The following is a 13,956-nucleotide window of genomic DNA, read 5'->3' as shown; positions in this document are numbered from 1 at the left end:
GCTCCGAGCGCCGATCAACAGGCTGAAACAACCAGATCATTTCCAACGTGAAGGCTTTGTTGATCCGGGATGTCGTCTGACTTACACAAAAATGGCAGACGTGGACATCAGTACTTTTTCGGCACATTCCACTGTCACAGGAGTTTTTTCTCATGGAAAGAAAAGCAGATGGATGCACCACCGTGCCGCTCATGGCGCGGGACAAAACCACCTCCCTGTTGGTCTCACAGGACGGCTTTGAGATGGCTTTCAGACGGCTGTCGGTGGGTTTTCAGTCGTGTGACTAACTGAGAAATTGTGGATGAGCCTGGACATGCCAGAACATGTCCTGTGAGGCTTCATCATGGCGCTGCTTTGCGCCATGCGGCTCCACCGCGACGCGCGTAATTCCTCCGCACGTCTTGTCTCAATGTGCCGAAAAAGTGCTGATGTCCACGTCTTCCGCAATTCCTGTGCTAGTCAGAGGACGTCCCGGATAAAACACAGCATCCAGTTTGGAAATGAACGGCACATTCCACTGTTACAGGAGTTTTTGTCATGGAAAGAGGAGCGGAGGAATTCCACACGTCGCGGCGGTGCCGCATGGTGCAAAGCAACGCCGTGATGAAGCCTCACAGGACATGTTGGGGTATGTCCATCTCATGCACAATTTCTCAGATAGTCACACGACTGAAAAGCCACCAGAAGCCGTCTGAAAGCCACCTGAAAGCCGTCCTGTGAGACCAACACGGAGGTGGTTTTGTCCCGCGCCATGAGCGGCACGGTGGCGCAATCCTCCGCTTCTCTTTCCATGAAAAAAACTCCTGTAACAGTAGAATGTGCTGAAAAAGTGCTGATGTCCATGCCTTCTGCCTTTTTTGTGAAAGTCAGACGATGTCCCGGATCAACAAAGCCTTTACGTTGGAAACTATGTGGTTGTTTCAGCGGGGTTTCAGCCTGTCGATTGGCGCGCGGAGTGCGCCGCGCTCTCAGACGCTGACTCAGCTCGACAAACACCTCCGTGTTGGAAGCCTTACAGGACAAGTTGGAACATGCCCAACAATTTCTCTGATACTCACTCGACTGAAAAATGATCGAAAGCCGCCTGAATCTTATGAATGGTTTCCAACACGGAGGTGTTTTTTGTCCCGCAGCGCCATGAGCAGCTGCGTCCCGAGCGCGAATCCGTCCGCACGTCTTTCATTACAAAATCTCCTTTAACAGTGGAATGTGCCGATAAAGTGCTGATCCCGACCTCTTATGAAACTTCTCTGCTAGTTACACGACGTCCTGCATCAACAGAGCCTTAAATTTGGAAGTGATCAGCTCCTTTCAGCCTGTCGATGGCCACTCGGGGCGCGGCGCGCCCTCCGGCACTGTGGGCTGTCCTTAAAGCGGCAGTAACAATCCTTAATCTCTCTGAAGCCCATAAAATTTTCACAGAAAGCCAACCGAATCTTCGAAATGGTTTCCAGCTGGTTGTCTGGCAGAGTTTCTGAAAAAATTTTAATTCAACAAAACGGCAGTCCTTCAGACATTCTTCTGACAATGAAAAAACGACGAGAGGGGTGGACCAGTGCTCACACAAAGCCTGCCCACAGGCGAATGACGCAACCGACAGGCATGAAAAAACTCACGCATGCGCACGAAGGTTCAAGCTTGGCTGATGCAATCACACGTGATTCAAATCCATATGGTTTTTGAAAAAAATAAATAAATAAATAAAATAAAAAGGTCCGATACTTTTCTCACAGACCATATATACATATACATACATATATATATATATATATATATATATATATATATATACATATATACATATATATATATATACACATATACATATATATATATACATATATATATATATACACATATACATATATATATATACACATATACATATATATATATATACATATACATATATATATATATACATATATATATATATATATACATATATATATATACACACACACACACACACACGAGTATATATACACACACACACACATAACTGGTACTCATGGTGCTTGTGCATGCTAAAAATAACGCAGCAGAAAAGACAAAGGAAGTGCTTCCTAAGAGGAAAGCAATGACAGATTGTAGGAAAAGTGTTTCCCTCTGCTGTGCATCAATGATGATTCGCACACATGAGCACCATGAGTACCAGTTATGTGCATCCCCGTGTGTGTGTGTAATACATTTCTACATTTCAACAACATGAAAGCCACCAGACCAGCTAGAACTGAACCACAGGTTCTTGGAAAGTCGCGTCTGCGTTTCTTCTTGGTTTCATTTCTTCCGCGGCTTAGTCATTTTGAGGCTGGTGAGTCCGACTTTTCACTTTGTGTTCATCCGTTTGTCTTCGAAATCACTTTTGCACGTGTTGAAGTGTGTGTGGTTTCAAAAGAATGAACCAAAAATCAGATCATTGTTGGTTTGTAGCACTCACAATAACTTCAGTCACAGCTTACTGCCTAAATGTGGAGCTGCACAGAGAAAACCAAAAGAAAAAAATACAGAAGGGGAGGTTTGTTTTTAATGGATGTATTGGAACACAGTGTGTGCTCATGTGATCCCATCTCACACCTGTACTGGACACAATTCTGAGCCAAACCACATCTGATCCTTGAGACTAAATGCTTGCAAAGTGAAAAGCTTTCAAACGGATTGTCATCCATCTGGATGTGATGTTTTTTTATGCACGGCGTTGATCTGTCAGTGTATGATGGATCACCGACTGCACAGTCAGTGGCTGCATAAGAGCTTTTTGCCTACCAGTGTGGGCCCTGCCCAGCGTGTGACACCATCATGATTCCTTCTATTGCCACACATTCGCTAACGTGCTGAATCACTTAAACAGAAATTTCAGTTTTCAAATTGCCTTTTGTTTACAAATGAAAAAATTACATATTTACAAATACAGATTTATTTGTAAAACACACCACACATTACAGTTACGAGTGTTATATACTGACCAACCACTGATGTTAGGAGGAAACAAATTTCCCCATAATGCATTGCAGCATGTGCGTCTTTAAATACTAAAACCTTAAAAATCAGTGCATTACTTTAAAACTAAAACATATAGCTGATATTTTCACTTTGCAAAATGACAGATGTGATGTTAATTTAAATAACTTGTCCAGAATTCGTTTAAAATTTTAACCATAAGTCAAAACTGTCTGCCTGTGCATGACTTGTGTGATAGGTCTGCAATTTGTATGGCGTGAAAAAAAAAATAGTTTTTTTCCCTCTTGCTTCTTTTCTCTCTTGTAGTCAGCTCTCCTCTGCTGGTAGAGGATTGAGCACTGCCACTCATAGCTGTCTGTCTGTTTCTGTGTAGGCTCTCAGTTGGCCAGGTGGTTTCCATAGTAGAGAAGCTTGAATCTTCGACTGGACTGGGTTGCTTGACGTGAGGACATTTCGCTTCAAATCACAGAAGCTTCCTTAGCTAAAATTCTTGCTCTGGTAGTCTTGACTTCTGTCTTGACTCTTGTAGAGAAGAATAAACCAGAAGCCAACAAAAGTCTAAACGTTATCGGAACTAAATGTATCGGAAGCTGATGGTTTTCAAAATTATCTGAAAAGCTAATCCGCTAACAACAATGTAGCGGTTAGCAGATTAGCGGAACTGTGCTCATCACTAATGGAACAACATAATTAAATGGTCTAAGACAATTCAACTAGAAAAACACAATAAATCAATGACAATAACAACACTGTTAAACCAACATGAACCACAATAACATGTAAAACCCGAAAACCCCAAATGCCCATGGTGCATTGCAGCACAACATCCATTGTTTATTGGTTAGCTAAAATTTCTAATTTCTCCAAAAATATTTGTTCCATCAACTTTCTGTTTTTGCAGTGTTTATCCTTGACCAAAAATACATAAGCATACCAAACTGCAAATATCAGCTCTCCCCAGTTTTTGTGTGATTGAAGCCATACTCACGCACACACAAACACAGGCCACTTGGCTGTTATAATATATTCTTCATGAAGGACCAGAGTTTGATAGCTGGAGACTTCAGGTTTTTTTTTTCTTCAATTCACATCTTTACAAATGAGGAAATTCAGACCCCAGAAGAACATAATATTTGCCTCCTCAGCTTGGATGCCCTTTCTCTTTTATCCTGCTGGAGCTCTTTTTCCCCTCTTCACCAGTTTTGAATGCTACGACTTTTTCTTTCTTTCCCTTTGCTTTGTCAGTTCTTCCTTTTCTTCAGCTTTTTTTTCTTAGTGCTCTGTAAACTTTAGTTTGATTTTCCTATTAGGCAAAGGCTATACGCCCAACCATTGGGCAGATAAATATAATGTCTTACCTTATTCGCCCAACCGTGATCATGTATTTGACACGTTTTGTGCATCTAAACTACGTTTTTACACCACTTTTTAAGGCTCTATTGCGGCATATGTTTGACACTTTTAATGGCGCCGTCTTTAATTACTGCGAAAACATTGCAATGGATGAAAACAGAAAAACTTCATAAGCATTTTGAATGGAAGCCTGTTAACAATGATGAAGTTTTTGAACAAAATGCTGCTTGTTGGCTGTAAGATGGTGTTAGTTTGACACTGCTCCCTGGGTGTGATGAGCCAAACAGAATCACTTTAGATCACAGCCCCTCCGCGGACTGTGAACCCTCCCGCAGCCGGCGAAAAAATATCTGCCTTTTTTCCCTCCGCATTGAAACCGGAAGTGAGCTTACAAGCGCGCTCATTGGTCGGTTGTGATTGGGCAGATATGCTCACGAATTTACTTTATTGACCCAATGGTTGGGCGTATATCCACTCCATTCCTATTGTACATTTTCTTGTCATGTTGAAGGTCTGAAATTAAGTCTTTTTTTTTTTTCTTTTAAAGCACATGTGATATTAAACACTACTTTTGTAACCAACGCATACAATGTAACACATTAGATACAAAATACATAAAAATGTAGAGAGCCTTTAGAATTTCTAGAAAAAGAGTTTGATTATTTTGGGATGCAATATGTAAAAACTGGACACATTTTTATATTGGAACACTCTTTAAAGGAAATCATTATTACCTAATAATAGGACTTCATCAGTTACTGCATCAAAATTCACAACCACTCAATCACTAATCACATGCCTTTTGTCTGCATCAAAAAACAGCCTATAAAATTAAAATGGATGGAATCATGAAAAACAGATGGGGAAGAGTGTAGTATAGCTATGGAAGTGGAAAGTATTGTGTGTAAGTTGGGGAGAGTATTGTGCACATCTTAAAACCCTGCATAACTTTAAAATGGTGAGTGAATTGATTATTAGCAGAAAATAAAATAATAATGTTAAAATTACTCTGTTTTGCCTCTGTGTAGAGCGTAGATGCCGCGCAACACTATGTGTGGGTGTGCGCGCAATGCCGTGCTCATCAATAATTACATTCTCCAACTTTGGAGAAAAACCATTTATGGTATGTATTTGAGTATGTTATCAGTTTGTATTTAATTAAAAGTTAAAAAAAAATAGTGTGGAGAGTGAAAGGGTGTTTATCTCAGTGCCACACATTGTAGATGAAAACAGAAACAGGCTCACAGTTGATAATGCAGAGAAGCTTCTTTTTATCAAAAAGAATCTGGCCCTCACAAAAAAAAGGCTTAGTCCTCACAGACATAAGTAAAGTTAGTGATGGACAATTTCAGTTCTGTTCCTGGTGTTGTATATTTTGTAGTGCTGAAGTCCACAGGTTACATTTAAGTGAGATGTCTGGCAGTGTCACATTATTAACAAACACACGATTAATGTTAAAGGACAACTTGTTGTAGTTAAAAAGTGTAGTGTTAAGTGAAAAGTTTGCAAATAAAAACAAAGCTAATATTGTTAGCAGTTACAGTCAAAAAGTAAGGAACAACTGATGATTAAACAAGTTTTCAAAGGCATCATAAAACTGTAATGGTATAATTAAGTATTCGTATCGGTACTCGGTATCGACAAGTACCCAAATGTATGTACTTGTACTTAGTTTGGAAAAAAGTGGCATCAGTGCATCCCTATCTGTAAGTCGATTTTGTTCTGTTTGTCAACAAATCCGAGGGTTGTGTCAAACAGAAAAGATTAAAATGGCAAAATTCTGTGAGGTTTTAAGTGTCTGGCATTTTTGCAATCTAAGTACTATATGTGGATGGTCAATGAGAGCAAATAAGCAGCCTGCATGCAAATTATGAGCTGTCGGGAGTGTGTTACAGCTGAGATAACTGTGGCTGCAGAAACCTTAACATGTTTATATTTACAGACGAGGTCAAAATTACTACCCCCCCCCCCCCCCCCCCCCCCCCAATGAAATTTAATGCTTTCTTCAAATTTTCCTAAATGCTTTTTTTTTTTTTTTTTTTTTTTTTTAAACAGAGCAAGGAATTTTCAACACAGTATTTCTATGCTTTGCACACAAACAAAATTATTTCACAAAAAACTAAAACTACCAGTGTCAAAATTATTAGCTCCCTTAAGAACAGGCCTTTTTGTTGAATCATAGCACAAATCCCTATTGTGCAATGATGTGCTTTAAGTTTGTAATGCTCAAAGCTTGTAAAATCAAGTTAAAACTGAAGGTTATCTTCCAACATACACACAGTATAAAACCTTCAGTAAGAGTTTGAGCTGACACTTGAGAAAGCATCATGCCAAAAACAAAAGCTCTCCGACTTCCACTTCCTGCTTAAGAAGTCTGCTTCTACATTATCCTAAGTCAGATCCGTAACGCTGGGAGGAGGATTGTTGGGCTGAAGTGTGAAATGGGGCTGGTCTGGCACTGCCAATGGCGAGGGAGCAATCTGACCTCCTGTTGCTGGGAGGCATGAGCCCACCGACCCACCTCACGGGTGGCTTCTCCCACCATGTGGGGGAAGGCTCTTCACGGGGCAATCCATAATATGGATTATTTTTCTATGTCGAACATTTCCGAAAGTGACCGATTGGTCCAAAAAAACGTACGGTTAAAGGACGTGTCGCAGGTGTCTTAACATCACAGTTAGCAACACAACATTAAAGTACTCATGATTGTAAGTCTCCCTACGCACAAACGCTCAGAATTAGTGGTTTCTGATGTTTTTATTCCTCTCCCGAAGTGAGGAAAAAGGTGCATTCCCGGAAAACGTCTCACTTGGCAATTCTCTGCATTTCTCTGCATTTGAAGTAGTTAATAGCATAACAAACACCCCAGACCGAGACAGATAGAGGGAAATGAATGTGGTTATGTCTGATAACGAAGTTTCAGAGCTTTTCTTTGAAAGCAGCAGCTCGGATCTGTCAGATTTTGGAACTTAAAGTGTGGTGATGCTGCTGTTTGTCACAGCTGCTGATTTTTACTGCTGTGATCACAGACATGCCTGGATATGCAGATGTATGTCGCATATTGGGAAAAACTCAGAGGATGCTATTTTCAGGATATAATGGACTCTCTAATGTGCCACAAGGCAGAGCTGTGATCAGACATTATGCGCACAGGCGCGTGCATAATGTCTGATCAGAACATGAGAGCAAGTGATGTGGACATTATTCTCTGGCCGAGTGGAACTTGAAAATGCCTCTCTGGCTGTAGATCCGAGTGACTGAAGATGAGTGGATCGCAATTGTGATCATGCGTGAGCGTGAAGGCTTGTCTTTGTTGTGGACTTATTTGCAAACCTTTACACTGGGGTGAGTGGAATGTTATTTTTTTTTTCATCTTTTGCTTTGTGTTCTTTCAATGAAAGTACTTTTTTTTTTTTACTTTGTGTGCGTGTGTGTGTGGCAGCTGTTTTAACCCCTGTAAGAGTATTCCATGATGCATGACACAAAATGGCTGATGCACAAAATGTCCTTGTATTTGGTAAAACTATCTGATCTTTTTACAACTGTCTAATTGATAAAACCATCTGATCTTTTTTATAGATGTTTAATTGATTAATTTAATTGAATCAGCATGATGAAACACTATTTTCATTCCGTGACATTACACTACATACATAAACACACGCTATAAGATTTTTACATATACATGAACGCACCACGGACAGACAGCCGCCCATTTTCACCTCACTTTGCAGCCGTCTCACAGAGACACTGATTCAAGCTGGGTTAAGGACTGCCCATATGGGTGTGGCTTAGGCTTAAGGAACAAAAGGTAGTGAAGGACAAAAATCTGGGTTCTTTGTTCCAGGTGTTTGCATGCAACCAGTTCAAGATCCCAGTGCTGAGATAATTGTATCAGTGTAACAACCTTTTAAAATACATCTAAACTTTGAAGTTTGTTTCCTGTCCAATTCTTTTTGGAGATCTCACAGTGATAAAAGAACATAACACTCCCAATTTAGACGGACGTCTGGCTGAATCTAAACAATATATAAACAGTATTAAGCTTGTAGACTCTCTCAATCATAAAACTGTCTATCTCTATAAGGAACTTTTAAGAGAATTAATGTTGAATAATCCCTTAAAAACAGTTGACATGCGTGTTAAAATAGCTGTTACGCTGTTTTAACACGCATGTCAGCTGTTTATTGCCGCTTAATGGACTTGGAATATCTCCATGACATTTGTACAGGCAACATGATGACACAGATATATATATTAATTGGATTTTTCACAATGTACAACACTTATTAGCATTTTTTAACATGCTGCTTTTGTCTAATTGCCACAGATGCAAAAAAAAAAAACAAAAACCTTTTACCGTGACTGCATCAAAATGAACAGTTATCACTTCAAAATGAGTCATCATAACATGACATCACACTTGTGTAAACTTTGGAATTAATCTGTGCCTCCGTTCTTAACTTTAATAGATACATTCCTCTCTGACTAGTAATAAAACATGACATACTCTGGAAAATATGGTATGTGTGTGCAATGACGGGCTAAAATGACGCAGCGATTGCCATGTTGTCTGCTGTGCAAATGCACTGCTTATACATGGGACGAGTTTTCATTCCAGTGTGCAGATCACACTGTTACTTTATGAGCGATGTGCGATGTGTGCACTTTGAGGATTTGCAGTGTATCTTGTTGTGTGTTTGAATATTTTCATCTCTGGTCGCTGACCGACTCCTCACACTCACCAGCGGCTCCATGTGCGGCAGACTCTCATACAGACACACAGCTCCCGCTGATTCAGATACTGGAAGACACGCAGCCAAACATCACGAGTCATGATGTGGGAGGAGCCCGAGTCCAGTGGTAAGCAACTGGGCTCGGGGCAGGCCGGAGGTGGGCGCACTAAGTGCCTCTCCATCTGGACAGGCCGGGGAGGTGAGGGCACGGCAGGTGGACTGCGTTTCATCACGTGCGAGCGTGGGTAAAGGCGGGACGGTTGGGAGCACGGTGATGCTGCCATGGCCGACATGAGGAGCCCTCCTGGGCCTCCGCCTCCCCCATTGGACGTGGGGATTGATGAGGAGGAAGATGAGTTGTTGAGGGTACTGTTGCTCCGGGACCCAGTTGACAACTGGCTCTTGGTGCTACGGATCTTGTTGCCACGACTTCCACTGCCTTTGGCCCCTCCTCCACTGTGTCTGTGATTGGACAGCACAGCACTCGAAATTTCCTTCTCCCCACCCTCCCTCCCCACTCCTCCTACTGCACCTCCCCGTGTCCGTCCATTGCGTGCCTCCTGCCCAATGTTCCGCTGCTTCCCTGTGAGGCCATCAGAGTGCCCCAAGGATGGAGGTGTCTGATTGGAAGACAGAGGGGAAGGCGGCGGTAAGGAGGAGGAGTTTTTCCTGGTTCTATCAGCTTGAGGAGTCTCCTCCTCCTCTCCATCCATCAGCACCCCTTTCCTGCCCCGTAGCTGCAGGCTTGCCTCTGCTCCTCGTCGCCGCACCTTGTCACCCCCACCCTGCTCCTCTTCCCGGTCTGTGTCATCCTCCTCTCCCCTGACCCCCTCCCCTTCTGACTCCTCGCTGGCGCTGAAGCCCAGTTCCGCAAGCCTCCGCTCCCTCTCCCTTTCACGTTCCCGCTCACTGCGACTCCGCTCGCGATCTGCTCGACTGCCACTGCTGCTATTTCCATAAGCAGGAGGGGGAGGAAGAGGAGGAGGAGGGGGGACTGGAGAAGATGAAGGTGAGGAACCTTCTCCCCCCTTTTCCCGGAGGGAGTCATCAGAGTCAGATTCTGAGTCTGATTCAGAGCTGGATGAGCTGGAGGAGGACAACTCTGGACGGCGCTCTAGAAGGCACATCCTCTTGAAGCGTTCTAGTTTCTCACGATGATGGGAACGCTGGTCTGCATTCGAAGTCCCGCCTGCACCTCCTCCTGCTCCAGCTTGAGTAGAAGAGGATGAGGAAGAGCTTAAGGAGCCCTGCTGTCCCCCACCTCCAGCTGAGGAGGTTGGACCGTTGGACTCTGGTACCTCCTGTTTGGGTTTCTGGTAGGGGAGACAAAAAAGAAAAAAAAAAAATTGAGTTTATTCAATTAGACACAAATGAAATGCAGCTTGTTACCAAGACAAAAACAATCCTGATCAGAAAACCACTGCACATGGTAACCCCAGATCAGAGAAACCAGAAGAAGAAATAAAGTGTGACCATCATTTAAATCAGTTCAGGGATTAGGCTTTCAAACACAAAACGATCAGACACAAAGTCAGGAGATTTGAGAGGAAACCTGGTCAGGACTGAAACTCTACCAGGCCCAGTATCGGGTCGTTCAGGTGCTACAATGGAGTTTTGGGTTATATTCAAAACCCCAGAGTCATCATGTGGAATCTATTCAGCTCACCTGAAACAGAAGATGCCCAGGTACGCTTTGTTATGAAAATCTTCTTGTTTTTCCAACTTGGCCACCAGCCACTGATAATGTCCATAGTTCAAACATGGCAAAAACCATTACTGATACAGTGTCACGCAAAAAGGTGAGCACAGCACCATCCACCATTATGATTTATATGTTCATATCTTCTGTCGTTTCCCACACTCCCAAAAAAAAATTAAAAAAATGATAGTCTCACAAGAGTTACGTGTCATCATAACTTCTGTGAACAACACACACCAGCCATGAATAGACTTGGGATGTGCTACATCATGTAATTCGTGATATACTGTGAGAATTTCTTGCCAGAATAAGCACTTACATCCAGCAATATTAATAATACAGTTGATGACTTCTTTACATAAGCGCTTGGAGGTGGGAACAAGAACAAGCATGGCGGAAGGCAGAGCTAAACCTGTACACGAGGAAGAACAATTAATCGACAAAAGAAAGTTCCTCAGTCAAGTGCAGCTGGTTGGGACTCAGAAGTACACACACCTTTGTTCCAGCAAAAAAAGACCAGAGTCTGAGCAAATCCAGTCATAATGTCAAGAGAAATTGTTATCAATAAGCAAATTCCTATAACTTGGAAGGGAAGTGTCGACATGTTTGCCAGGTGATTCCTCACCACAGGCAAAGTAAACACTGGAGCAAAAAGATTGGAGCCATTCAGCAACTATCAGTGTTTCTATTTTAACTTGTCATCAAAATTAATATTCAACTTTTTTTAGTCTACTTAATTGGTATAGTTTATTTAGTATGTGATGGTCAAGTTCAATTTTTTTTTTTTTTAGCTTAGTGCTTGTGAGACTCTGAATGGAATTATTTTCATACTGTCATGACAAAAAAAAAAAACATGAAATATTGTGATATATTTTTAAGTCTGTATCATCTATCCCGAGAACAGAGGCGTTATTTCCAATTAGTGGTGTAACAGATCTCAGTTGATTCAGGATCCGTAAGGGACCACCCCCATGTTTCAGCACGCTAGTTGCAGATTAATTGCAGCGTTGACGTAACTTTGATTTTGTGTCATAGTGACTTGTTTTTAATGTAATTACTGCATTCATTTTGAGTGGAAGAAATGTTGCAGCTCTGCACTGACACAGCCCATTAAAAAAAACAAACCAAAAAAAAAGCCACCCTCTCCTGCTTTTGCCGTACGGTCAGGCAGTCTGTTAAAGCATCGAGTGTGCTAAAGACAACAGGCTCAGCACATGCACTTGTGGAAAAACAAACAACAACAAAAAACTTCCTTATCGTTAAGAGTTGAGGACTAAATGACTGTAATCTCTTCCCTGTGCAGCTGTGAGCTCAATAAAGTGAGCTTAGCACTCAAAGCGTGTGCACAGCCGAGGTGGCTGAAAGTACACAGCTCCAGAAAAATGACAATTATTCCCAACTGTTTTCAAGTGTCTTGTTTGTCAGGATCAGTGGGTAGGATGAATGTATTTACCCAGGAAGGGTTATATATAAAATTAGTATTTATCATCTCATTAGATGTTATAGACATCCTCATCTCTTGTGGAAAAAAAGAAATTGAAGTTATAGACAAAGGCTATTTTTTTTTGTTCACGCATACTATTCATATTGCAATTTAACACAAGTATTTTATTTTATGTATTATGTAAAAATATTGGACACCTTGTTTTTATTTAGGATCGCAGACAAAAGTTCTCCTTTTTCCATTACTCAAATTATTTATATACAAAAGTTACATTTTCTTTCTTCTCCATTTTTTTTTTTTGGGGGGGGGGGGGGGGGGGTTGCTGATCTATAAACATGATCCGATCCACAGCTTAAAAACCTTAGCCGATCTCAACCGTGGCTTTTGTGATCTGTAACACCCATGATTGCAATCCTATTATTTTACATCATGTTAAAAATTTTATTTGTTTTAATAAAAGATTCTTTTTACCTTTTTGAGGTGTTTGTCATGTGCAGCCTTCATCTACAACAGAAACAAAAGTGAGAGTTGGTCAGTGCTGCTGAAACAGGATTTGGCCGCATTCAGAATTCATCTAATTGTGCTGGATTTCTGTTCTTCTGGCTGTTTCTACTGGCTCTGATTCATCAGATTCTCAGTCTTCCAGCAATCAGATATCTGCAAGTTGAATTTAAATCCAGTGTGCAGGGTTAAAGTCGACCCTTACAGGCTGCCCCTTTGACTGGCACTCTTAAAGCTCCACCACAAAAGAGTGAAATGTGAGTAATCACATTACTGCTGATGTCGCTAATATTGCTGCACAAATTACAACCAGTCGCTGTTTATGACCAAGCCAAAGATTGTTAATGGAGACGATGCTCAACTCTGTTCACTCACTGTGGTTTTAAAGACAGCAGGAAATGGTTCTGTGGACCAGAACACTGACAGAACACGTTTACTATTAATTTCATAAACAGTGTCAACTGAGTTAATAATTTAGCTCCATTTCCGAGGTACAAAACGCAGCTTAAATATTATCAGCAGCAGTCTGACTAGGACAGTTAAAAGCATTTTTTGCTGCATTAATCTTAAAGTCTACAAGCTCATCAAGTTATAATTTTTCCAGTTTGTCTCTTTTGTTTATTTTTTGTGATGTATTGTGAAACTACTTTGATGAGTGACTGGGTGAGAAACAAACACTTTTACACACTGGTGTATCTCAACAAATGTCACATTTTGAAACAGTCTTGCAGTGTTAAAGAATGGCAATATATTACCACATAATTATTTAATTTATTCACATTGGAGCTCTTATTACCTGGGTTCACTGTGGGTTGGTGAGTGGGTTAAATACCACAAACACCCACTTCCTTTCTGGGTGCAGTTACATTTTCTCCACACAACTGTGTGAGTTTCCTCTCACTATTAAAAACATGCTCATGAGCAGCAATGCTTCTTTGCCATTAAGCAAGGCAGCATCTGTAGACCAGGAATTGGCCCTCGGGTGTTGGACTGTGGCTGCCCATTGCCCCAGATTTTTTGCCTTCGATTGCATCGAACTACTCATGAAGGGGGTTAACGTTGTCCTATGTACAATAATAAAGATGTTCTTTTTTACTGGTTTAATTCAGAGCTATCTGAGCCCCCCGCCACCTAAAATCACCCGCCCCTATACAGTTTTCAGTATTTGGTATCTGATAGGGTTCGGAATCTCTCGGCACCTCATGATTACAATTCAGAAGACTCGATTTTTTATATACAGGATTTATTTTTTCTTACTGTGT

General features: G+C 41.4%; 1 protein-coding gene across 1 annotated transcript in view; it reads right to left on the bottom strand.

Moving 5' to 3' along the window:
* Positions 1 to 13,956, bottom strand: part of zgc:158376 (uncharacterized protein LOC100101643 homolog) — a 56,978-nt gene that overhangs the window by 16,172 nt on the left and 26,850 nt on the right. Inside the window, exon 4 of the mRNA XM_034165601.1 lies at positions 9,060 to 10,363. Within this exon, the coding sequence (XP_034021492.1) occupies positions 9,060 to 10,363 (1,304 nt within the window). The remainder of the gene's footprint in view (positions 1 to 9,059; positions 10,364 to 13,956) is intronic.

The sequence above is a fragment of the Thalassophryne amazonica genome, unplaced genomic scaffold, assembly GCF_902500255.1.
Source record: "Thalassophryne amazonica unplaced genomic scaffold, fThaAma1.1, whole genome shotgun sequence".
Classification (NCBI taxonomy): domain Eukaryota; kingdom Metazoa; phylum Chordata; class Actinopteri; order Batrachoidiformes; family Batrachoididae; genus Thalassophryne; species Thalassophryne amazonica.
This window is presented reverse-complemented; position numbering and strand designations above follow the sequence as displayed.